At 58.8% G+C, this 24,437-nt stretch overlaps 1 protein-coding gene and 1 long non-coding RNA gene across 11 annotated transcripts in view; one reads left to right on the top strand and one right to left on the bottom strand.

Moving 5' to 3' along the window:
- Positions 1–24,437, bottom strand: part of MCF2L (MCF.2 cell line derived transforming sequence like) — a 123,095-nt gene that overhangs the window by 66,100 nt on the left and 32,558 nt on the right. For 2 of the 9 annotated variants that reach the window (XM_067016854.1, XM_067016859.1), the window contains exon 1: positions 18,090–18,321. The exons of 3 other annotated variants lie outside the window; for them this stretch is intronic. In XM_067016854.1, the coding sequence (XP_066872955.1) occupies positions 18,090–18,168 (79 nt within the window). In that variant the 5' untranslated portion in view covers positions 18,169–18,321. Of the gene's footprint in view, positions 1–6,705; positions 6,774–9,628; positions 10,029–17,844; positions 18,029–18,089; positions 18,322–24,437 lie in introns of those variants that run through there. 4 more of the 9 variants (XM_059041592.2, XM_059041590.2, XM_067016853.1 and 1 more) reach the window with 4 other exon arrangements.
- The window catches only part of LOC136792825 (uncharacterized), an 84,994-nt gene continuing 78,903 nt past the window's right edge, over positions 18,347–24,437 (top strand). For both annotated transcript variants that reach the window (XR_010837299.1, XR_010837300.1), the window contains exons 1-4: positions 18,347–18,771; positions 18,946–19,107; positions 20,772–20,960; positions 23,523–23,683. This is a non-coding gene — a long non-coding RNA (uncharacterized lncRNA). The remainder of the gene's footprint in view (positions 18,772–18,945; positions 19,108–20,771; positions 20,961–23,522; positions 23,684–24,437) is intronic.

Raw genomic sequence — 24,437 nt, 5'->3', positions numbered from 1 at the left:
CACAGCGAGCCCGAGAGGAAGGGGACGCGGGCTCGCGGGCCCGCGGCAGAGTCACGGAAGGCCGCCGCGAGGCTGTGCTCTGAGTCTCCCGGCCCCTTTGGGGAAGGGAGCGCGCTTGTCGCTGTTGCAGCCGCAACCACTCGGCTGACGCCCCCCCCCCTCCGTGCCCTGGGCCTCCCCTGCGGCCAGAATTGCCAGACCAGGCGCCTTGCCGGCTCTCAGCACGCACGCCTCCGACCCGCGCTTCCCGCCAAGGGGGCGTCAAGGCTGGCGGCGACGTGCGGCGGGGTGCAGCTCTGCCTGTCTGCCCTCTGCCTGTGGGGTTCAAGTGCCAAGGGCACCGGGGGCTCTGACCGCATTTCATGGGCGGCCGGAGATGGGACGCATGAAACCGGGGCCGAGCGCACCCCCGCCCCGCGGCATCAAAGCTGGTCCACGGGCACCCAGCCCGGCTGCGGTGGAGCCAGGCTGCTTCTCTGTCTCTCTGGCTTCCCTTCCATCTGACTGCAACCCGATTCTGGCGCCCAGTCACCCCCCGGGGCGGCAGACGCCACACCCCACAGGGCCCCAGCCCGGCCTGCACGCCCGCCCCTCCCTCTGAGCACCGCTCGACCCCGCGCTTCGCCGCACGCCTGCGCCCCGTGTTCCCGCACGCACGCGTGCTTTCCTCTCCCGGCCACCGCAGGGAGGAGCCCCGGCGTTTTAGGCCCGTCCACAGCAGGACCGGAGGGGGGGCCGCGGCAAGTGCTTAGTTCTGGCTTTTATCCCGGCCTCACGCTACACGGTGACCGTGCATTGCAGTTACCCTGGGGGTGCCCGAACGTCTCTCGTGAGAGGACTGAAAGACGGACACGGGCGAGGCCAGCGGAAGCCAGCGACACCCAACCACTCGGGTGGAAGGCAGCGCGAGGGGCTCAGCACCCCCTCCTGCGGGCCGCAGAGCAGATGGGCCGCCGCGCGCAGGGCTGTGAGCAGGGCTGGGCGGCCCCCGCCCACCCCCGTGAGCGTGAGCGAGCTGAACAGGAAGACTCTCCTGCCCGGTCGGAAGAAAGACACAAGAGCTGCACACACTATCTCCTGCCTTCCGGGCGGGGCTGGGACGAGTGTTCACCTGCGCCCATCCCTCCCCACGCTCCAGGGCAGCGAAAACAATGAAACAATGTTCCATTTGTTCTGCACAAGGTGCGACCTGGACAGAAGGGCCGGGAGGGGGCCAGGCCCCGCCTGCCGGATCCACAACTTCTGTCACAAACCCAGTAAGTAAATCCGGGCGGCTGTGAGGGCAGAGAGCAAACACAGCTGGGCCTTAGGTTAATAAGATGCCACTGAGTGAGGGTGAGGCTGGGTCCGTCCACTGCACACCCATGGGTCCAGGACACCCATGAGTCCGGGACGCCCTGGGGGCTCGGCCAGTGGACGGCAGATGTCCAGGGCTCGGAGGGACGCCTGACTTACTGGGCCCTTCCTGCCCCCAGAGGAGAGGCAGCAGCATTCTCCCCACCACCCGGAAAGCACAAAGGGGCTTTCGTTGTGGGATTTAGGACGGCGTAGAGAGGTGACATGGGCTTTTCTGGGCTGCACCGCGGTGGTCTCGGGAATTCTGGATTCTAAATCCGACCGCCGAGCTGCTCTCAGTTTCCTTAAGGGAGGGGTCGGAACAAGGTGACCCACCCTCCGGGGCTCACAATCCCCTCCGTTCACAGGGTGGCAGGACCCTGGCCACAGGGCACAGAGGAAGGCGGCCCTCACCCGGGGTGTGGGGTGCAGACCAGCCTGAGCCAGTGCTGGGTGTGCCTGAAGGGCTGAAAGAGTTTCGAGGGGGTGGCAGCTCAGATCCCGGGCAGGAGGCTCGCGAACGGGAGCCCAGAAGTGAAAGACAGCAGGTGGGCGGTGCTGCCAGGCGGGGTGCTCAGGAGAACCGAGGGGGCACCAGATGGGGACGCCCACGGGCCCACCGGACCCACATCTGGGGAAGATGGCCCCGAGAGTGAGGACAGCGGATGGAGGAGACAGACGCAGCGACAACGGGAAGATGCCTCGGGAGGGGCAGATGCCATGACTCGTTTAAAGCTGTTTCCAAAACAAGCTTCCCGTCGCAGGAGACTCGGGAAATCGTGGTACAAACGCCGTTGGGTTGGCTCACAGCTCTGCCGCCACGCGGGGCAGCGGGAGGGCCTCGGTCCCAGGGTGGCCACTGCCGGCACTTTAGAAAACTCTGTTTTTATTTTTAAAACCTACCTCAAGAAACAAGAAAAATCTCAACTAAACAATCTAACTTTACACATAAAGCTATTAGAGAAAGAAGAACAAAAAACCCCCGAGGTTAGCAGAAGGAAAGAAATCATAAAGATCAGATCAGAAATAAATGAAAAAGAAATGAAGGAAACAATAGCAAAGATCAATAAAACTAAAAGGTGGTTCTCTGAGGAGATAAACACAATTGATAAACCCTTAGCCAGACTCATCAAGAAAAAAAGAAAGAAGACTCAAATCAACAGAATTAGAAATGAAAAAGGAGAAGTAACAACTGACACTGCAGAAATACAAAGGATCATGAGACACTACTACAAGCAGCTCTATGCCAACAAAATGGACAACCTGGACAAATTCTTAGAAATGCACAACCTGCCGAGACTGAACCAGGAAGAAATAGAAAATATTAGCAGATGAAGCACAAGCACTGAAATTGAAACAGTGATTTAAAATATTCCAACAAACAAAAGCCCAAGACCAGATGGCTTCACAGGTGAATTCTATCAAACATTTAGAGAAGCGCTAACACCTATCCTTCTCAAACACTTCCAGAAAACTGCAGAGGAAGGAACACTCCCAAACTCATTCTATGAGGCCACCATCACCCTGAAACCAAAACCAGGCAAAGATACTACAAAAAAAGAAAACTACAGGCCAATATCACTGATGAAATTAGATGCAAAAATCCTCAACAAAATACTAGCAAACAGAATCCAACAGCACATTAATAGGATCATACACCATGATCAAGTGGGGTTTATCCCAGAATGCAAGGGTTCTTCAGTACATGCTAATCAATCAATGGGATACACCATATTAACAAATTGAAGGAGAAGAACCATATGATCATCTCAATAGATTCAGAAAAAGCTTTCAACAAAATTCAACATCCATTTATGATTAAAAAACCCTCCAGAAAGTAGGCATAGAGGGAACTTACCTCAACATAATAAAGGCCATATACGACAAACCCACAGCCAACATCATTTTCAATGGTGAAAAACTGAAACCATTTCCTCTAAGATCAGGAACAAGACAAGGTTGTACACTCTCACCACTATTATTCAACATAGTTTTGGAAGTTTTAGCCACAGCAATCAGAAAAGAAAAAGAAATAAAAGGAATCCAAATCGGAAAAGAAGAAGTAAAGCTGTCACTGTTTGCAGATGACATGATACTACATGCAGAGAATCCTAAAGATGCTACCAGAAAACTACTAGAGCTAATCAATGAATTTGGTAAAGTTGCAGGATACAAAATTAATGCACAGAAATCTCTTGCATTCCTATACACTGACGATGAAAAATCTGAAACAGAAATTAAGAAAACACTCCCATTCACCCTTGCAACAAAAAGAATAAAATACCTCGGAATAAACCTACCTAAGGGGACCAAAGACCTGTATGCATTAAACTGTAAGACACTGATGAAAGAAATTAAAGATGATACCAACAGATGGAGAGATAGACCATGTTCTTGGATTGGAAGAATCAACATTGTGAAAATGACTATGCTACCCAAAGCAATCTACAGATTCAATACAATCCCTATCAAACCACCAATGGCATTTTTCACAGAACTAGAACAAAAAAATTTCACAATTTGTATGGAAACACAAAAGACCCCGAATAGCCTAAGCAATCTTGAGAAAGAAAAACAGAGCTTGAGGAAGCAGGCTCCTGGACTTCAGACTATAGTACAAAGCTACAGTAATCAAGACAGTATGGTACTGTCACAAAAACAGAAATATAGATCAACGGAACTGGATGGAAGGCCCAGAGATAAACACATGCACATATGGTCACCTTATCTTTGATGAAGGAGGCAAGAATACAGGATGGAGAAAAGACAGCCTCTTCAATAAGTCATGCTGGGAAAACAGGACAGCTACATGTAAGAGAATGAAATTAGAATACTTCCTAACACCATACACAAAAATAAACTCAAAAGGGACTAAAGACCTAAATATAAGGCCAAACACTATAAAACTCTTAGAGGAAAACATAGGCAGAACACTCTACGAAATAAATCACAGCAAGATCCTTTTTGACCCACCTCCTAGAGAAATGGAAATAAAAATAAAAATCAACAAGTGGGGCCTAATGAAACCTAAAAGCTTTTGCACAGCAAAGGAAACCAGAAACAGGATGAAAAAACCCTCAGAATGGGATAAAATATTTGCAAATGAGGCAACTGACAAAATACTAATCTCCAAAATATACAAGCAGCTTATGCAGCTCAATATCAAAAAAACAAACAACCCAATCCAAAATTGGGCAGAAGACCTACACAGACATTTCTCCAAAAAAGATATACAGATATCCTACAAATACCTGAAAGGATGCTCAACATCACTGATCATTACAGCAATGCAAATCAAAACCACAATGAGGTATCACCTCACAACGGTCAGAATGGCCATCATCAAAAAATCTACAAACAATAGGGACTTCCCTGGTGGCACAGTGGTTAAGAATCTTCCTGCCAATGCAGGGGACATGGGTTCGAGCCCTGGTCCGGGAGGATCCCACATGCCGCGGAGCAACTGAGCCCGTGTGCCTCAACTGTTGAGCCTGCGCTCTAGAGCAAGTGAGCCACAACTACTGAGCCCATGTGCCACAGCTGCTGAGCCCGTGCGCCTAGAGCCCATGGTCCACAACAGGCGATGCCATCACCTTGAGAAGCCTGCGCACCTCAATGAGTGGCACCTGCTCCTCGTAACTGGAGACGGCCCACGCACAGCAACGGAGACCCAACGCAGCCAAAAATAAATAAATGAATAAATAAATTAATTTTTTAAAATCTACAAACAATAAATGCTGGAGAGGGTGTGAAGAAAAGGGAACCCTCCTGCACTGTTGGTGGGAATGTAAATTGATACAGCCACTATGGAGAACAGTATGGAGGTTCCTTAAAAAACTAAAAATAGAACTACCATACGACCCAGCAATCCCACTACTGGGCATATACCCTGAGAAAACCATAATTCAAAAAGAGTCATGTACCACAATGTTCACCGCAGCTCTATGTACAATAGCCAGGACATGGAAGCAACCTAAGTCTGTCAACAGATGAATGGATAAAGAAGATGTGGCACATATATACAATGGAATATTACTCAGCCATAAAAAGAAATGAAACTGAGTTATCTGTAGTGAGGTGGAAGGACCTAGAGACTGTCATACAGAGTGAAGTAAGTCAGAAAGAGAAAAACAAATACCGTATGCTAACACATATATATGTAATCTAAAAAACAAACAAAAAGGTTCTGATGAGCCTAGGGGCAGGACAGGAATAAAGACGCAGATGTAGAGAATGGACCTGAGGACACGGGAAGGGGGAAGGGTAAGCTGGGACCAAGTGAGAGAGGGGCATGGACATATACACTACCAAATAAGGGAGGAGATATGGGGATATATGTATACGAATAGCTGATTCACTTTGTTACACAGCAGAAACTCACTCACCATTGTAAAGCAATTATACTCCAATAAAGATGTTGACAAAAGAAAAGCTCTCTGAAGCCAACACACCATTTACCTTTGTGCTACCGGACATAACTAAGCATTACTTAGATGCTGGGCCAACTGGTTTGGGCTCAGAAGAGATGCCTGATTCCTGGGGGAGGGGGGACGGTGGGAGGGACAGGCGGTCTCGGGGGAGGAGCATGGGGGCCCGGACCCGCTAGAGGACAGGGCGGAGCCTGCGCGGGCGCCTGGCCTAGGGCACCGGGGGCCTGAGGGAGCGTCCTGGCCCCGCCTCGGGCCCGCGGAGGTGCAGGGACCCGACGGAAGGGGCCGCGGCCTCCCCCTCGTGTTCCGTCAGTCTCACTGGTCCCGCACGCCCCGCACCAGCCAGCCGGGGAGGGGGCATCTCTGCTGCTGCCCACCCAGCTCGGGTGCCCCAGGGCTGGGGGGGCAGGATGCAGAGGGACCCCCACCCTCAGGCAGACCCGAGTGGAGGCTCCTGCGCTGGGCCGGGGGCTCGGAACCCTCTTCCCTCCTGGGGCCACCGGCAGAGACTCAGATGAAGCAGGAGGCCTCACCACTTTTCCTTCTTGCTCTTTTGTACGTGTTAGATACATGGTTTTCTATCGCAGAACCGCATCCCACAGGTCCTGAACCCCTTCTGCCCCCCGTACCACTCTGGGGAAAGAAAAGCCAGCACGGCAGGTAAAGCACATAAAAAGCATCTCGTGCCCCGTGAGGAGCAGCCACGCCCACACTGCAAACAGCCTGCGAGCTGCCAGGCTGTTTGCTGATGTTACTCACGCCTCCCGGGCATCACAGCAAACACGGCAGCGCCAGCAGGACGGCACTGGGCACGCCTCCCCGGGGAAGCGTCCCAGCCTCGGTTCACTGCCTACGGCCCCTCGAGAGACAGACTACGGAGAGCGGCCACCTCTGCCCGACGCCGCGGCCCTCGGGAGGGTTCGGTCTGGGCGTGCCCCACCTGATGGCGCCTCTGCCCTCGTGGCGGACGTTCTCCCACCTCCACGTCCGGGTCTGACGTGCACCTGCACTGGCCAGCAGCTCTGAGCGACACCTGCTGCCGGTGGGGATACGCCCCCAGCCCGCCTCCCCTGGCCTCTGCTCTTGGGGCGGAAGCTGAGCTTTCTGAGACTCGGGGCCACGTGAGACGCTGAGGTCCCAGGAGCGCGAGTTTCACTTCCCCATGGCCGCTCTGACTCAATTAAAATTCACCAGCTGAGTATTTTTAGCCAAATGTGGGGAGAATGGCACCCGGTCCGTCGATGCTACTGTCATGTGAACAGCAGTTCCGAGGGGAATTTGGACATGCAACAAGAGCGGAAAAGCCGGAGAATCAAAACAGAAACTGCACTGCCCAGATTAACTTCATGCCTGGCGGGCTCAGGGGGACCTGGGCTGCGTCCTGGGCGCTCCCACCCTGCCCGGGGGCTGCAGTGTCCACCCCTCGGTGCCAAAAGTGTTTCCAGAAAGTGCTGGAAGGGGTGGGCGGAGAGACACTCCATCCTGCCCACATGAGACCCAGGCAGAGACCCGGCGGCCCCCCAGGCCTGTGCCCCTAGAACAGGCAGCCCCTCGGCCGTCCTGTCCCCGCCGTCCTCTGGGCAAGGGCCGGGGGCTGCAGCCCAGAGAGGCGTGTGGTAAGAGCGACCCACCGGGGTCAGGTCACCCAGTGACCAGACATGAGCTTCGGTACGTGAACTGTTCTCGATGCTGTGACCTTCGGAGTCTCGAGCTCGGGGCCACGGGGCCAATTGGACCGAGAGGCTGTTCTCGGCTGTCACTCGGGACGACCGTCCAGGACAAGCGATGCTATTTCTGACAACTGCTACCTGGCCCTCCCCGTCTGTAAAGTGGGTGACATTCGCATGAGATAGTGATGCCGCAAAGCTCTAAATCCGAGCCCCAGTCACGGTGAGCCCAGGTGCCTCCCACAGAGAGGACGGGACTCAGGCCGGAGGAGACCCGACGGCCAGCGCGTGGCCCGGGTCCTGCCGGAACGGCCCAGGAGGGCTCGCCAGCACTCGCAGCTGCCCGGACAGCCCACCACAAAGCAGCTCTGCCACTGAACTGCACTTGGGTGTACCGGCAGCTGACGTTCACATGAGTCACCTGCTCGCGCCTCTCCGTCACGGGCGATCAAAGAAAACCACAGCCTCGCAGCCACACTTTCTCCTGCACCCTCCCCTTGCAGCGGGAAGTCTGACTCTGTTCGTCCCCTTACTTGAAGGTGTTTCTTTCCACATTCACCCCAGGGAAACGGCTGAGGTGCCGGGGAAGGTCCGTCCCTGGGATGCAGAGGCCAGCCTGACCTAGACATGTGCACGGATGCGTTTGCAAGGAAGCAACCAGGGCAAACTCACAGGCAGGAAGGAAAGCTGCGGCCACACTGCTTCTATGGGAGCAGGAAAAAGTGATGCTGTGGCGACCCGAGAGCTTGGGCACTGCTCCTGCAGGTCCAGGAAACTGGTCCCAGAAGCGCCAGGCCGGACGGGGCGGGGTGTGGGGAGCAGACGGACGGAGCGGGAGGTGGAGGCTGCACGGATCCACACTGACCAGGGGCCACGTGTGTCACGAAGCAGTTAACTGCCCATCGTCCGCTCCGGAGCCTCACGACCCACAGGCAGAGCACAGAACAACGGCGTCTAACGTGCTAACCAGGAAGAGAAGCTGCTCCGGTCACATGGCCCCCTCTCCCAGATCTCTGATGGTCACAGCCACCCCCTAACTCCATAGAGAGAGGACCCTCGGGGCCCCACTTCGCAGCATAGGGCCCCTGGAGGCCTAGATCCACTGCCCCAACGCACGCCTGGGGAGTGGGGGGCAGACTCAGGCCCCACCCTTCCCCCCGGGGCGTCAGGACAACAATTCCGTCCTCTGGGGTTGGGGGTCCTGGGTGCCACCCTCACAGCCACGGCGCAGATCCCCAAGGCCAGGGCTCCTCCGCAGGCTACTCGGGGACGCCGCCGCCTGGGCGGAGTGCCCAGCCCAGCGTGGCCTTGGGAGGGAGACGGGAGAAGGTCTCACGCAGCACTCACAGCCGTGTGCTCCGGGCCAGGCGGGGGCCCACGCAGCCCCTGCCGACGGCCCCTCGCACTGAGCTGAGGGCAGAAGTCAGCGGAGCTGGCGAAAGGCCGCGCGCCGTGGGCGCTCACGGGGCTGGGCCCAGAACGACGGCCACAGAGCCGGCAGCGCGAGGCCGAGTCCAGCTCCAGCGGGGCCACGCGCGCGGCTCCGTCCAGTCGGGGTGCCCTGCCCTCTCTCTCGGTGCCCCCGGCGCCGGACGGCTGCCCGACCCTCCCCGCAAAGGAGAGGACCGAGGGCCGAGGCACAGAGGGGCCGCGGCTCCGACCCGTTGTTTCTGATGTTGCACGTCGCAGCCGCACGGGCGTCCGTCCCGGGGAGCGGTCCCAGCCTCACGGCCGCGCGGAGCGTACCTCGGTCGGCGCCCACCCTCCCCGCTGCAGGTCCCCGAAGGAGGAAGGGGCCCCGCCGGAGGAGCAGAGCATGGAGACGGGGCTCTTCTCTCCAGGTCCGCCCCGTGGAAGCCCCGCTCCTGGGGCCGTGAGCCGGGAAAACCGTTCTTCGAGACCCACGAGGGTTTGTCCTGCGCCGTCGGGCCGAGCCTTCCCCGCGCCTGCCCCACTGTGGTCCCAGCCCGAGCCCAGGGCCCTCGGGACAGAGGACAAAGGAAACCAGGTAAGAGCTGCAGCCCAGCCTCAGTCAAGGCTGCCCAACACGGCTTTCCTATTCCAGCCTTTCCGAAGAGTCCTGTGAGTGGCACACGTTTCTTTGGTGAAAGAAATACACAGGGAGCCGCCCGCCCGCCAAGGGACCCAGGCGCTGGTCCCCACGCCCCGCGGCCAGCGCCACCCGTCCCACCTCACCGGGCTGTGGGCACCGCGAGGCCGCCCGATGCCTCCAGCACTGCAGCAGGGGAAGCGGGCAGAGCCAGCGCCAGGGGCGGGCCCGGGACGCGTCCCTCTCGGCCATCATGTCGTCTCCCCACCGGGGACGCAGCGGCAGCGGCGGCAGCGGGTCTTCAGGACAGGCTCACTCGAAGGCTGCCCTGCGGGGCTCCATCGGGGACACTCACTCGAAAGCCGAGCCGACTCTGGGGACGTGCAGTGGGGGTGCCGGGCGCAGGCTGCACGCTGCGCTGGGACGAGGCCCCCGGGTGGCCTCGGGTCTACCGTGCACGTCCAGGCCACGGTCCCCACGCCGCCCGGCACCGCCAGGCCACTCGGGCAGCTGTGCACAGGGGGCCTGGCTGCAGAGCACAGGACTGTCAGGGAAGGGCTCCGGCCGTGGGCTCGGCTCGGCTGTCTACTTGCAAGTCCTGGGCGTTTCCTTCCTTGGGGGGTGGGGAGTTGTGGCGGAGCTCCCGGCCTCAGGGGCCGCCAGAGCCAAAGCCCCTTCCAAGCTCAGGAAGCCTCACGTCCAAACAAACAACGTGGCAGGAGGGCCTCAGGGGACGCGGCCTGGGCTCTCTTGAAATAAACTGGCAGTTCCGCCCTCTGTCACTCCTGCAGCTCCAGCTCTGGGAGAGGAAACCCGAACGCTGCTTTGTTTGGCCAGAGCAGCACTTTCCACGGAGAGACGCTGGGCCCGCCCCTCGACCAAGGCCCCCCGGGACGCCTGTGATGCGGGCCGGCGGCCGGGCGCCCTGGGCGTGGCAGAGCCCTGCACGCAGCTCCGTGCCGATTACGCCGTGTGACGCAGAGGCTCCCCGGGCTCCGGGCGCTCACTAGATGCTCAAGGTTGCAGGGTGTGGGAGGAAGCACCTGGGCGCCCTTCCCGGAGCCCAGGTGACAGGGCCGCACCACGACCCTGGAGGGAGGTTCTCCCTCCTCCCACGAGCGCTCCCGACACGACACGACACGACACCCAAGCCAGAGCAGACGCCGTCCACGCTTGCGTTTCCACACCGGCTTCCCAGAGAGGCTGGCCCGGCACACGATCCAGAGGAAACAGACGGTGCGTTTGATGCGGCATGTCTGGGACGCGGGCCCCTTCCCGCAACCTGGGTGCGGCGCCTCGGGAACAGCCACGTGGCAACGTGCTCCCCACGAATCCACGGAAGCCGCCGCCGCGGGTGACCAGGGCCCGCAGCGAGCCGTCACCCTGGGCTGTGTCCCTCCCCGTGCGTGCGGCTCGCGCAGAGAACCCTGAACCCCGGGGTTCGGGCCGGTGGTCAGAACTCGCCCCTGCGCGCCGGCCCAGACGGTCTATGACCCCCCAGTACGGTCTCTTCCCACCACGTGGCCGTGGTTAATCCACTTTCTCCCGAATACCTAACTGTTCTAAAGCTATTACTAATTAAACCCCTTTCCAAAAGTCGGCTCTGCGCTGGGGCCTCACTCACACACTGTTTGTCTTGCTCGTTTGCGGCCTCGGGTGTCCAAGCATCCTGAGGCTCTGCGGGATTTTGCCGGCAGTTGGCGGGCGTTTCCTCCCCAAGACCCCGTGAAAAAGATCACAAAGACTCCCGAGAGCCAGGGCTCCTGATAGGATGCTGGCCGGGGAAGCTGAAGGCCATTCACGAAGCAGGCTCGCTTCTCTGGACCCAGGGGTGTATTTCATACAACGTGGCCTCAAGTTACTAGGAAATTCCATAAATGGCATGGCTTTTGGCAGTAAAAGAGCCTTTAATCCTTCCAGGGGCGCAGGGAGTCATTTAGTGCAGGTCTGAGGCCAAGTGAGACACGGGGTGATTGAAAATTCAGCCCTCCGGGGGCGGGATGCAGGCGGGAGCGGAGGGGGCAGCAGCGGGCCCTCAGGCCACGCTCCAAACTGAGGTGCACGAGGTGTGCCCCTCGCTCTTCTTGGGACACCGTGTACAGAGGGCAGCCCGCGGCTCACCCGTGGAGTCAGTGGACTCCCGTGAAGCCGTCGCACCGGTGGGCACACCCGCACCCGAGGAGCCCCTGCCCCGAGGAGCCCCTGCCCCGCGGAGCACGGACGAGCATATGGCCCCACTGCCCGCTTCAGCCCTCCCCGGGGTTTTCCGCGACCTGGCGCCTGGCGCCCCTGTTGCGCTGGGTCGGGGGGAGGGGGGACTCGTCTGGCTGTGTGGTCTCGGGTCCGGTGAGCGCTGAGGTCCACCGGCGGCCACACACCTGACGATCCCTCCTCGGGCTCTCGGTCCCATGACCTGGCACCGCTCTCGGCCACAACCCGTGGTCCCATCTAGTGACGGCTCCTGAGGCAGCCGCGCGGCCAGACCCTCCTAAGCTGTTCCGTGTTCAGGAGGGGCGTCGAGTAGGGATGCTTTCTGTCATTTCCAGGCACGTGTCTTCCCTCTAACAAAGAAAGTTCTGGGAGCTGGGCGATCAAGGTAACCTGTGGGACTTGTTATGGTTCTAAAACTCGGAGGCTTCTGTAACCCAGGAATAAAACCATGTGTGGAGAAACAGGCCATTGTAGAGTCTGGAACTAGTTACTCTTAAAAACGAGCTTCTTAAATGATATGCTTAATTTCTTTAAATAAAGGATACGTCACAACTGACTGACCAATCATGACACAATCTAGAGATGATGCCCAGGGCGTATGACTTTAGAAATCTCTTAAAACACAGATAACAGATGACAGGGTGATTCAGGCCCTTTCTAAGCTGTGTTTGCAAAAATCTTTCTTTCTTTCCTTTTCTCTTTTTTTGGCCGCACCATGCAGCATATGCACAATCTCAGCTCCCTGACCAGGGATCGGCCCTGTGCCCCCTGCAGTGGAATCGTGGAATGCTGGCCACTGGACCGCCAGGGAATTCCCACAAACATCAAAGACACAGATTGGGACGCGGCGGGGCCACATTTTACATAAGGGTCTTCCCGGTGCTGGCAACAAGGATGCAGCCCGTGAAACGCTCAGGTTCTAACACTGATCACGGTCAGTGAGGGTTGTGTCTGAGGACTGTTCCCGGCGAAGCTTCCGGATCCAGACAGAACCTCGCCGTCACGCTCCGCATGGCGGGCGTGCGTGCCATGCTGGCCCGGCCTCGCTTCGGCTCCCTAAGCGTCCGGTGCGTGAATGGAGGGAAGCGTCCACAGGACTGAGAGATCCCGTCCACACTAAGGCTGTGGCTTCAGACGAGAAGAGGCAGAAAAAACTTGCGTCCCCCAGACTGGATGGAGGCATAAAGTTATAAAGCTGAGAAACCACGGAGACCTGCCATCTACGTGCACTCAACTGCTTTCCATACTCCGGTATCACTTCAGTACCAATGACACGTTCCCCTTCTTAAGGATTCAGGAATCAAAACAGTAAAAAATTTTTGTCCTTAAAGACAAAGCACCCTTACAAAAGTGAAGTCGTATTGGGGGCATGAGTTCACCGTCCCTAATGTCTTGTCCAAGATGTCATCATTTGGTGACATTCTGACACCAGTCCTTCCCTTTGCTGAAGCAAGTACCACGGCCACGCAGATGACGATAAACAGGAGGAACTGACCGGTCACGCTTTGGGGACGGGACTCCTTTCTTTCACACTTACTCATAATGGAACAAAGCAAAGCCGCAGGACGTTCGTTGAAACCCCAATCGAGACACATAAGAGGCACGTATCTCAAAAGCTGAGAAAGAACAATCAGCTCTTTTGTATTTTCAACTTTAAATTTTCTTGAAAGTCTCCCCAGAGTTTGACTTCCTCTCATACGTGTGCATCTGTGGCGACTGAGCTGGGCAAAGGGGTCTGGGCCCCGGACTCGCCAGTGTGTGTCCTCCGCACACCTGCCCCGCCTGGGTCATCGGCCCCGGCCCCCTCCCCTCCGAGCCAACTCCCAGTCCCCCGGGGCGCTCCCTTTTCCTTCTCACTCGCCTGGAGAATCCCCACCTTTCATTACTGGGATGTTAGTCAAATGACGTAGTTAATAACATGCATGATAGAGGCCAGGGCGTGGGGAGCCGTGAGTGGGAAGCCCCAGCTCTGCACAGGGCAAGGGGCTGTGAGGCTGAAGGGAGCTTCTTAATTACGTGCTGACTTCTATTTGGTAAAATATAATTCTTCCTTTTATTAAAACACAAGATTTTGACAATCATTTGCTCAAATCTTAAGTTCTGTAGAGGAGCCCACGATTTCTTTGACTCGTTAACTGCCCATGTTTGGTCTATGTATGTATGGGAAAAAAGCAAACTCCAAAGGTGAAAAACCAAACACCTAACGAAGAGGCACTGAGTGAATCCTCAGAGTTTTCCACCCACCAGAGCAGCAAGGACCAGGCTCCAGCTGCCGGCTGGCCGGGGGCCGCTCACCCCAAGCCCCCCGCACCCTCATCTCGCGGGTTCACCCTCTGAAGCAACCCAGGAAAAGCACCGCGGCCCCAGGAAGAGAACGGTCCCCACACCGCGAGGAGACGTGCAGCCTGGCGCTCTGGAACCTCAGAGGCGGCACCCGGCAAATCCGAAAGACAACCTGCTCAGTTCCGGGGAGGAAACCGGGCTTGCAGCAAGCATCTCAAGACAGAGGACAGCTGCAAGGGCGGCCACGAAGGCACGTTCGTGAAACTTCAGGCAACGCTGCCCTCAGCACCACTTACGTGCTCCACTGTGTGTGTAAGCTCTTCAAACAAAGCCATCATGAAAAAAATAAAATAAATAAAGTCATCACGTTTCCACTCGCCATAGCTGAGACGCGCGCGTGCTGTGTTCCATCTATCACCCGGAGCAAGCCTCTAGGAAGCGTTACGCCGCCTCGAAGAACTGCGAGGGGGCGGGGAAAGGGGACCCTCCTCGCAGGGCTGATGGTAGGGGAGGGGGGCCGGGCCGCCTCGCTGGCTGTTGGACTCAGGCTGGTGCAGAGAAAAGGCGGGTCAGCCCCAGTGACGCCAACCACAGGGCATGGGCACCAGTCGGGGGTCCGGAGGGAGGGGTGAGCATCACCAGGGACCCTGGACGCAGAAGAGCCACCACAAGCCCTGCCACGCAGAAGGGAGGAAGCTCCCTGCCCAGGCGGGCACATCCCCCAGGGACCAGGCACGACCAGGGCAGAGCCCGCCGTGCCAGAAGTGGGCGCGCTGGGGTGGAGGTGACAGTCCTGGGCTGGAGCCAGGCTGTCCCAGGTGGGGCGGGAGTGCAGGGGGGCCGGAGCAGGACCACAGCGGCCAGCCCAGCCTCAGAGCCCAGCGGTTTCCTTAGGAACAACCCGGAGCACAGCGGACTCCGCGGGGCGGGGGCGCAGGCCACACAGGCCAGGAGAGGAGAGGCTGTGGCTGCGGCGGCCCCGCCCCCGGGCCGTCAGTCTCCACCCAACAGTGTCTGTTTTCCCTACAAAGAGACGCTCAGGTCAGGCCTCTGTCGGGGCTCTCCAGGGAGCTCGGCGATAGGATCCCTACAAAGCCTCACTTCTTGCAACTGATCACGGCTTTCAGAGGACACGGCTGTGGGACGCCTGGGTCCTTCAAAGGAGCAGGTCAGACACGTGAACACCGTGTACTCAGGTGCCGCTAGAACGATGGCGCTGGGACAGCATCCCTGCCCCCCACAGGCCGAGTTAGCAGCTGGGACAGCAGTTGGATTTAGCTTCTTGCACTGTGGTTAAAGGTGGTGTAAAAGATGAGATAATGGGACCAAAAGGGCACAAGGGAAGACGTTTGGATCAAGAGTAAGGGTCCTGGGGCTGAACCTGAACCGGAGGAGTGAACGGCCTCGCTGCTTATGTCCTGATGCAAACCAATGATTCGTTCCTTCAACATGCAAAGAGCTAGGAGCTGTCAGTCCTCGTCAGGAGACACGAAAACTCTGAAATAGGATAGCGCTTCTATCTTGTACCGTCTTGTGTGCAACCTCGTCCATGGGTCCGTCCGTCCACCCACCCATCCTTCCTTATCCATCCGTCTGTCCGTCCATCCACCCACGACAGGAGCTAGCACTTTGCTCAAGGTCAATCAGTGGAGAAGGCGGCACTAGATTCAAAGACTTTTCTACTAAGTGTTCCTCCAGTCTTGCTTCCTGGACCAGCACCATCGGCGTCACCCGAGAACTTAAAATGCAAACCCCCAGGCCCCCGACTTCCTGAGTCGGAAACTCCGGGGCGGCCCCGGAATCTGAGACGATCCCCTCCGGAAGATCCAGACGCTCCGGTTCAAGCCACTGCTCTCCTGCAGGGGCAAATGCTTACAAGGACTCCACCCATTAGCACTCCTCCCTCACATGTTTCTTACCTTGTCACCACTCACTGCAAACCTAGGGAGAAAGCCAAGACAATGAAAACGCTGGAAAAGGAGCCCAACCACACGGAAGGGGGTCCTGGCCTTGTGATTAAAGATTGAGCGCGAGAGTCCAGAGAATTTAACTTCTCAAGGTCAACAGCCACGCACGCCACACGGGCAGCAGGCGTCTCCTCCTTCACGGGCGGACTAACCAGCTGTTGACCGTCCTGGAGGCCACGGGGCCACAGTAACCCCGAAGCTAAGATCAGGTGGCAGCGCGTCCGCACAGCAGGCGAGAGAAAGCGCTGCCGGTCCAGGGCAGGGCCTTGGAGGGTCCAGCTCCGCGCAGGGAAACTGCCGCCCAGCCCTGGGAGGGCTCAGGGCACCCGAGCCGCAGCTCCGAACCCCCTCCCCTGAATCGCGACAGCAGCATCCAAGTGCCCTCTGTGGCCTCCAGACACAGCCATCCTGCTACGGATGGGGCTTCCTCTGAGGAAGTGCTGGGGATACAGACCTGAGCTGGTGGGGGGTTTACAGTGACCTATATCCCCGTCCCCACAAGAGCACGTGTAACCCGCCCACCCTCGGCGGGGGAACTGTGTCAACACCGCACGACACACGCCCGGCGCCGTCGGCGGCACTTCCCTGTTGCAGGAGTGGGAAGTGGGTTTGTGCTGAAGGAAGAGGCGGTGTTAGCGGGAGGGAAGCAGGTCCTCTCCGCTAACCAAGCCCGATGGGGTGTTCCTAAGACCAGAGTCTGCTGACCTGGATTTAAAGAGTCTTGGCGAGACTGGAGCCGGGGCACAGGTGTGTCAGAGGACACACACCTAGAGAGCTGCCGTTTAGAGCGAGGCGACGGTCCCCAGGGACCTGGCTCGCAGCACGACTCGCGGGGGGGCCGTCAGCGCCCCCCCACTCTGGGCAGGAGGCCTTTTCGCAATTCAAAGTGCACATGCGTCTTGCGAGCTCACCAAGAAGCCTGCATCCCTGAGATGCAGGGATGACATCACTCGTGGGAACAGCTCCCGCTGGCTCTGTAATCCCAGCCCCAGCCCAGCGCAGGGGCACCCGGAGCCCAGCCCCGTGCCCCTCACCTCAGCGGCACACGCCGCATCCGGTTCCCGGCGAAATGCGACCTGCGTGTCAGAACAAGGGCCCCTTCCTAAGAATGAGGGGCCACGTGGCGCAAAATGGCTTTATTTGCTTTTGACCCATTTACCATAAATCCAGCAGCTTTAATCACAAAAATCACCATTGAAAACAATGTCTCCCAAAGTCTCGGTCAGACCATCACACACAGTGTGCTTACACCGACTTAGCCGTCACTTTGCCCTCCAAATCTGTGGGGTCCCGCGCTTATAAGAGAGGGGTGGGGGGATACCATGCCCCACACCAAGTAACCTAATCTCTCAGGAAAGCATTCAGACAATGAGGCCACGGTCCCTGCCAAGGCAGGGCAACGTCAGGCAAAAGGTTGGCAACTCACTGTTAATGATACCCGCCTACTTCCTACTCATTTCAAGGAGAACGAGCGCAGGCCGACGTGCCCCGCGCACGCAGCAGGAAGGCTCAGAAGTAACCGCCTGAAAGCGGTGCCCAGCTCTCCTGAATCCAAACGAACCCCCTGGAACTCCTCCTCAGAGCTAATTGTGAGCCATCCTTCACTCAGGGCAGAACGCGGCACCCAGTCAAGCTGTGCCCCGCTCCACACCCACCCCGCGTCCCAACATCTGTCTTACGTTCGGGTCATATCTGGTGAGAGAAGAACGACCTGACTGACCAGATTCCCCCCCCTCAAAACGAGCTTCTGACGCTCTGCCAGCCCTACACCGGCTCCAAACGCCTGGGCTCACGTCATTTTCAGGCCACAAACACGTACGCTTTCTCCACCGCGACTGTAGCCATGAAGCCGAAATGCAGGTTGAATGGGCAGATTTCAGACCACGGCCCCACGTACAGACCTGGGGTCTCCCAGAAAGCCCGTCACCAATCTGCAATTCCGTCCACCTTCCCAGGCGGAATAAAATCGGGCTGACCGGCCACGGAGCCTATCAGCTACCAGACCAAAGCCGTCCTCCTGCTGTCCTGTTACCTCTGCTTGGAAAAAGAAATGCAAGCTGTTACAGAAAAACCAGCCGCATCTCCCCAGACTCAGCACATGATGTCAAGCTCAAGAACGGGCTTCAGGGCCAGCGGCTCCGCCTACCAGTGCGCTTGGAAACCGCATTCAATCTCTGCACCATTTCCTCCAGGGCCATCTCTTCATTTCTCAGGCAGAACCTCATCCTGAGACCCAGCAGAATGGTCCAGAAGCCCTGCTTTCCTCTGCACCAGAGGTGCTTTATGGGCGGGGTAGGCGGTGGGGAGGGGGCCGGCAGCGCTGCCTTCCCGGGATTGGCCCCCGAGCCCCGCCAAGGGGGCGCGCCCTGCGCGGGGTGCGGGGAGCTGCTCGGCGGAAGCGGAAGCGGTGCGCGCCCCGCGTCTCCCCGCGGCCACCTGGGAGCCCCGCGAGTGCACCCCCGCGGTGACCAGGGAGCTCGGCAAGGGCCCCCCCCGCGGTCACCCGGGAGCCCCGCGCGCACCCACGGACCCCGGACAGTCCCGCGCGCGCACCCCCAAGGCCACCTGGGAGCCCCGCGGGCGGGAGGGCGCACCCCTGCCGCGATCTCAGCCCGCAGCGACCTCAGCCCGCAGCGCACCCCTCCCCTCCCCGCGGGCGCACAGGCGCAGCCCGGCCCACCCTTCCAGCCGCGGGTCTCTGCGCCCTCCCCGGAGAGACAGGGGAAGCTGCAGGCTCGAGCCGGAGCCTGCCCGCCGTTACCTCCGGCCGCCCCCAGGCAGGTGCAGAGGCCGCAGCAGCCGAGCGCGCCCTCCCCGCGCCGCCCCGGGTGAGTAGGTCGGTGGGTCCGCGGGTGGAGGGGTGGGCCGGCCGCTCCCCCTGCGCCGCCTGCCCCGAGGACGCGAGGCGCAGGAGGGAAGCGCGCGCCCAGACTCGGGCCCTGTGACCTCGCCACGGTTGGCACGAAGCCACCCATTGCGTTCTGCACCCCGACATCCTGCAGATGCCGGTCGTGAGTGTGCCCGGCCATGGCACCACTTCCCAGGGATGTGCGTGGACCACGTGTGTGCTCTGGACCCTGACTGGCCTCTCCTTACGAGGGGCTGGCCATCCCTTAGAGGCTGGCATCACAGAGGGAGTGTCTCAGGAGGAAGTGCCCGTTTCCGTAAGTGGTTTTGGGGATTCAAGTGGGCAGCTCGTGTCAGCACAGTGTGTGCCCACTAACCGCTGGCACCGATGGCGGGGAGGAGGGGAGGGTAAAAAGGTGAAGGTGGCCCAGCGTTTGCCTTCAGAGCTCAAGGGTCAGGGGGCAAGAAAGCTCTGGAAACACATAATTGCAACATGAAATGAAGGTGTAATAGCCACACATGGATAGTGTGGAGTAAAGCTAAGAAACTGATGATTTTTCTTTGTTAGCGTCAAAACGCACTGAACGTCAGCAGTTTTGTGTAGTTCCGAGTAGAGGCCAGCGAAGGGCGTGGGGGTCAGGAAAGGTGTGGCCGCAGGGCAGAGGGTGAGCCTCTCCCTGTGGACACACGGCCTGGGCTCCTGCAGCTGAAGCAAACCCTGCTGTGCCCACGCCAGGCCAGCCCGCCCCCATCACCGCCTCCCGCCTGCAGCTTCGGGCAGGGCCGGTCACCTGGCGGAGCGTCCAGAAACGCTGGCCCAGCCCTCCCCGAAGTGCAGGGGGGCACATCCGCCTTCCCACTGGTCCAAGGGCAGAAACAGCCACCTCTGTCCTGGACTACAACTGGCCCCAGGCCACGTGCCCTCAGGCCCCCACAGCCACCTGGGCGGGGCCTCCTCTCTCCCAGGTACCAGCCCCTCCCCCTCTCCAGGCACAAAAGCGTACGCAAATGGTGCTCCAACTTGAGGTGAGTGGGGTCCCCCGAGAGCTCGTTAACCCCGGAAGGCCAGCACCCTCCCCCCAGAGTTCCCTGTCCAGTAGGTCCGGGGGATCCAGGGACATGCCCTTCTTACTTTGAGAACTGCTGCCGGGGTCTAGCCCATCTTTAAACCAACAGCAAAACAAAGGAAAAGGCAAACCTCCTGGCCGTGCTGCTCTCACTGACTCCCGTTCCCTTTGTCAGCCAGGTGCTCCCCGCTCACTCTCAGCTTCGTCCCCTGAAGCACCTCTCGCTGGTGCATTTCTGGGACCAAGCCGCTAACTCCAGTGCTGCTTCAGGGTTGCGTCTGCTGGCCTTGGTGCCCAGATGTTAGCTCAAACTGTCTGGATGTCATTTCGAGGGTGTTTTGTAGCCATGATGAATATGCAGACCAGCAGATCACCCTCTCTGGTGTGGGTGGGCCTTGTCCGATCAGTCGAAGAGGAAAAGATTGAGGTTCCCGAGGGAGAGGGAATTCTGCCTCTAGACTGACCAGACTCAGCTCTTCCCGGGCCCCCAGCCTGCGGCCACGCTGCACACTTCAGACTTGCTGGCCTCCGGGATCCCGTGAGTCAGTCCCTCCCTCCCTCTCAGTCTGTATCGGACCTTTACTCTCTTCTTAAATTACGGCACACGTGGTGCCACCTTGCTATAAAAATGACTGAATGTGGCGTAAAGTATAACAGTCATAACAATCCCCCCCCCAACACTACTGACCACTTACTATGTTTCGGGGACCCTCCTAAGCGCTTTCCATGATGTGAACGGGTTAAATCTTCACGAGGATTTAGGAGGCAGGCACTGTTTCTACCCTGTTTTGCAGAATAAGGCAAAGAGAGGTCCAGTAACTTGCCCCAAAGGTCACACAGCTGAGAAGGTGTCAGACAGGATCAAACTTAGATGCGTATAAACACACAGGCCTAAACACAAGTGTTTGCTTCAGGGCAACACGGTCACGGGCCAGTTGGAATGTCACCCCCAGACCCCACCCTGCACGAAGCATCTTAGCCCGAGCGTCCCAAGAGCACAGGCCTGCTCTGCACCACCGCCTGGGCCCGTCCCAGAAAGAAGAGGCGGAACGTGAGATTGTCCCTGGGTGCCGAGCACATCCTCTTAGCAACCGTTCCAGAAGGTCAGCCCTGAGAGGGGAGGGGAGGAACAGGAGAGCTGGGAGGGTGTGCAGGTCAGGTTCTGAGAACCCAGGCGCCGGGGGGAGCCCGCCCTCGGGAGAGAGGAGGGGGCCCTGGGAGAGGTGGAGACGTGGCTCTTGGAAGGTAGCAGGAGCCGCCGCCAGGCCTGGGTGTCCTGTTTCCTGCACTAGACTGTCCCGCACGGCGGTGGGGGCAGGCAGCAAAGGAAAAGGGGAGACCGGAAAAGGACGCTGTGAAGAAACCCACAGCGTTGGGCAGACAGCCCCACCCGTGAGCTGGGGCGCAGAGCCTGCGTCCAGCTGAGGGGGCATCCCGGGCCCTCGGGGACCTCAGGACACATCCGCCTCTGCTGGGCAACTTCCGCCTGGGCGCTGGGTCCAGGTGAGCGCTGAGCAGGCGGCGGGGCTGGGGGCGGTCCCTGCCCTCACGGGGCTCCCAGCATGAGCCCCAGGCCCGGGGCCCCGTCAGCTGCCTTTCCTGTAACCCCGGGCCAAAGGCGCGGACGGAACACTCCGAGGGCAAGAGGCAGGGTTCACCCAGGATGCTGCGGGAGGGACGAGCTGTGGCTCAGCCAGCACACAGCATGAGAACGGCTGGAGGGTGCTCAACACCAAGGATGTCAGGAATGCAAGCCAGACCTCGGGGAGACGCCACCGCACGCCTGGCAGGACAGCCTCATCAAATAGACAAGAGACGGCAAGTGCTGGCGAGGACACGGAGAAGAGGGAGCCCTCGTGCACCGCTGGTGGGAATGGAAACTGGTGCAGCCGCTGTGGAAAACAGTGTGGAGGTTCCTCAAAAAACTACAAACAGAACTTCCATACGATCTGGTAATTCCACTTCTGGGCATTTTTCTGAAGAAAACAAAAACACGAATTCATAAAGATATAAGTACTGTGTGAACTGCAGCACTATTTACAGCAGCCAAGATATGGAAGCAACCTAAGTGTCCGTCCACGGATGAATGCATGGAGAAGATGTACATACACACAGTGGACTGTTACTCAGACGTAAAAAGCAATGAAATCCCGCCACCTGTAGCAGCATGGATGGACCCTGAGGGCGTTATGCTGAGCGAAGTCAGTCAGACACAGAGAGACGAACACCGTGTGATCTCACTTACGTGCGGAATCTAAAAAAACCAAACTCAGAGGAAGAGTAGGATGGTGGTTACCGAGGGCTGCGGGCAGGGGCTTGTCGTGGGACATGGGGACGCGGTGCCCCACGGACACCAACCGCCCGTTACGGTTACAGATGAGGAAGTTCCAGGCTCCACCGTTCAGCGCGGTGACTACAGTTAGCAACACCGTATTCTAAACGTGAGCGTTGTTAAGAGGGCAGATCTCGAAGGTTCTCACCACGGAAGAGACATGGTAACTATGTGATGCGGTGGGGAGAGTAACTGGCTCGTCGTGGCGCTCACTCGGTGTGCCACGTATCGCACTGTCGCACCGTGCACCGCAAACTCGACGGCGTGTGTAGGGGCGTCCACCCAAAAGGCGGCAGGGGGCCCACGGCCCAGGTTTGGTGTGGAGGCTCCAGGGGAGGGTGGCCGTCACCGGATCGGCTAGAAGTGGCGCCACGGGGGTGGCGGCGGTGCGCGTGGCCGACCCCACACGCTGGTCTCCGCGAGGCGGCGCCGCGAGGCGGTCGGCACGTGCGCGTGCGGGCACCCCCCGCCCTGCCCCGCCCCGGGTCCAGGGAGATGCCGGGGGCAGGGAGAGCGGGGAGAGGTGCCCCATCCATCCCAAACCTGCGCCCAGGTTGGGCGGGGCAGGGTGGAGAGGGAGAGATGGAGACCGAGGTTTTACACCAGGACTGAGCCTTGGAAACTGAGCTGAGCTAACTGAATGACAACAATTAATAAACTTCTGGACTCAATAAAAAGTCACCGGGACCCCCTCTGTAGGTAACAGAGGGGCTGGCCTGGGCATGGCCACACCTGCTGGATCCCGGCCCAGTTCGGGAAACCTGCAGACGGCGTCCTGTCTCATGAGGCTCAGGTTAACCAGACACCTCCACAGACCGAGGCCCTGCTTCTCCAGCTTTGCCCTTTCACAGCCTTGACAGGCTCTGCATTGCCACTCCTGAGCTCAGCAAGGAGCCCGGCGCCCTGTGCATCCTAAGAGGAAACGCAGAATTCAGAGAGCTTGCCACTGTCACAGCGCCACTCACCTGGGAGCAAGGCAGGGTGTCCCTTCCATAACTGAATGGGCATCGTTCAAGGGAAACTTCACAAAGATCCCCCGGCAGGCCATAAACGACTCCTGACCGTCCAGAAAGATCCTAACTGGGAAGTTAAAAGCCTCTGGTCTGAGTGGTGCTCTCAGGCTGTGAGTGAGCAGGTGGGGACCCGCTGTGGAGCCCTCCTCAGAAAGGGCTACACCCCTAACCCAGCCCCTGTTCCGCGGGGCCGCAGGTCCCCCTGCAGCCACACAGGGCAGGGCCGGCGGGGAGGGCAGTGCCGGGTCTGGGATCCCACACCCACTCCGGCTTGCAGGGACCCAGGGCACTGGCATCCTCGGTTCTGCGTTTATTTTCAGGGTGTCACCAGGCTGGGGTTCAGCCCTGCCACCTCCCGGCTGGGCACCTTGGACAGATCTTTTGGGGCATCGGGCCTGTGCATCTCCTCGTGGGCCAGAGCAGCCTCCAAGTCAGAGAGATTTCGACTTTCTGGGAAGAACGTTCGTTCAGATGTAAAGCAGTAAGTAAGTGCAAGGGCCCACTTCACACTTTCCTGCCGCGCCTGAGCCGGTGTGGAAGCTGTAGCAGAACAGCATAGGCTCGGGGCTCGTAAACAACAGAAATTTAGTGCCCACGGTTCTGGAGGCGGGGCGTCCAGGACCAAGACGCCAGCGTGGTCTGGTCTGGGGAGGATCCCCTTTCTAGGGCCTCCTTGCCGTGTCCTCACACTCTCTCGGGTCCCTTCTGTAAGAGCCCTAATGCCATATGGGGCTCCACCCTCATGACCTAATCACCCCAAAGCCCCCCACCTCCTGACACCATCTCCTTGGGAGTTACAATTTCGACATATGAATTTGGGGGGTGGGACTCAGCCTGACCCCAGCATTCTGCCCCCGGCCCCCCGAAATCTACATCCTCACACGTTTGTTCTGGCATCAACTCAGAAGAGTCCCGAGTCTCACCTGAACTACATATAGCTGAGGCAATTCACCGAGGCCAGGTCCCCTCCGGCCGAGAGCCTGTGAAACCGGACAGGCGGCCGCTTCCGAGGGACAGACAGCCCCGTCCCAAAGGGGAGAAAGGGAAGAACGGAGGGTAACAGGCCCTGAGCCCGTCCAGATCCTAAGGCCCCGGGGGGCCGTCTTCCAAGATGGGGCGGGGGGTCGGTGCAGGCCCCAGGGGCCGCCCTCACACAGCCTTCCCGGCCTGGAGCCCTGCAGAGAACGTCGACGCTGCCACGACAACACCAGGGTTTACCCTCCGACCCTCTGGAG

This window comes from Kogia breviceps, chromosome 16, assembly GCF_026419965.1.
Source record: "Kogia breviceps isolate mKogBre1 chromosome 16, mKogBre1 haplotype 1, whole genome shotgun sequence".
In the NCBI taxonomy this organism is placed as follows: Eukaryota; Metazoa; Chordata; class Mammalia; order Artiodactyla; family Physeteridae; genus Kogia; species Kogia breviceps.
Note: the sequence above shows the minus strand (reverse complement) of the source record. Positions and strands in the feature narration are given on the sequence as shown.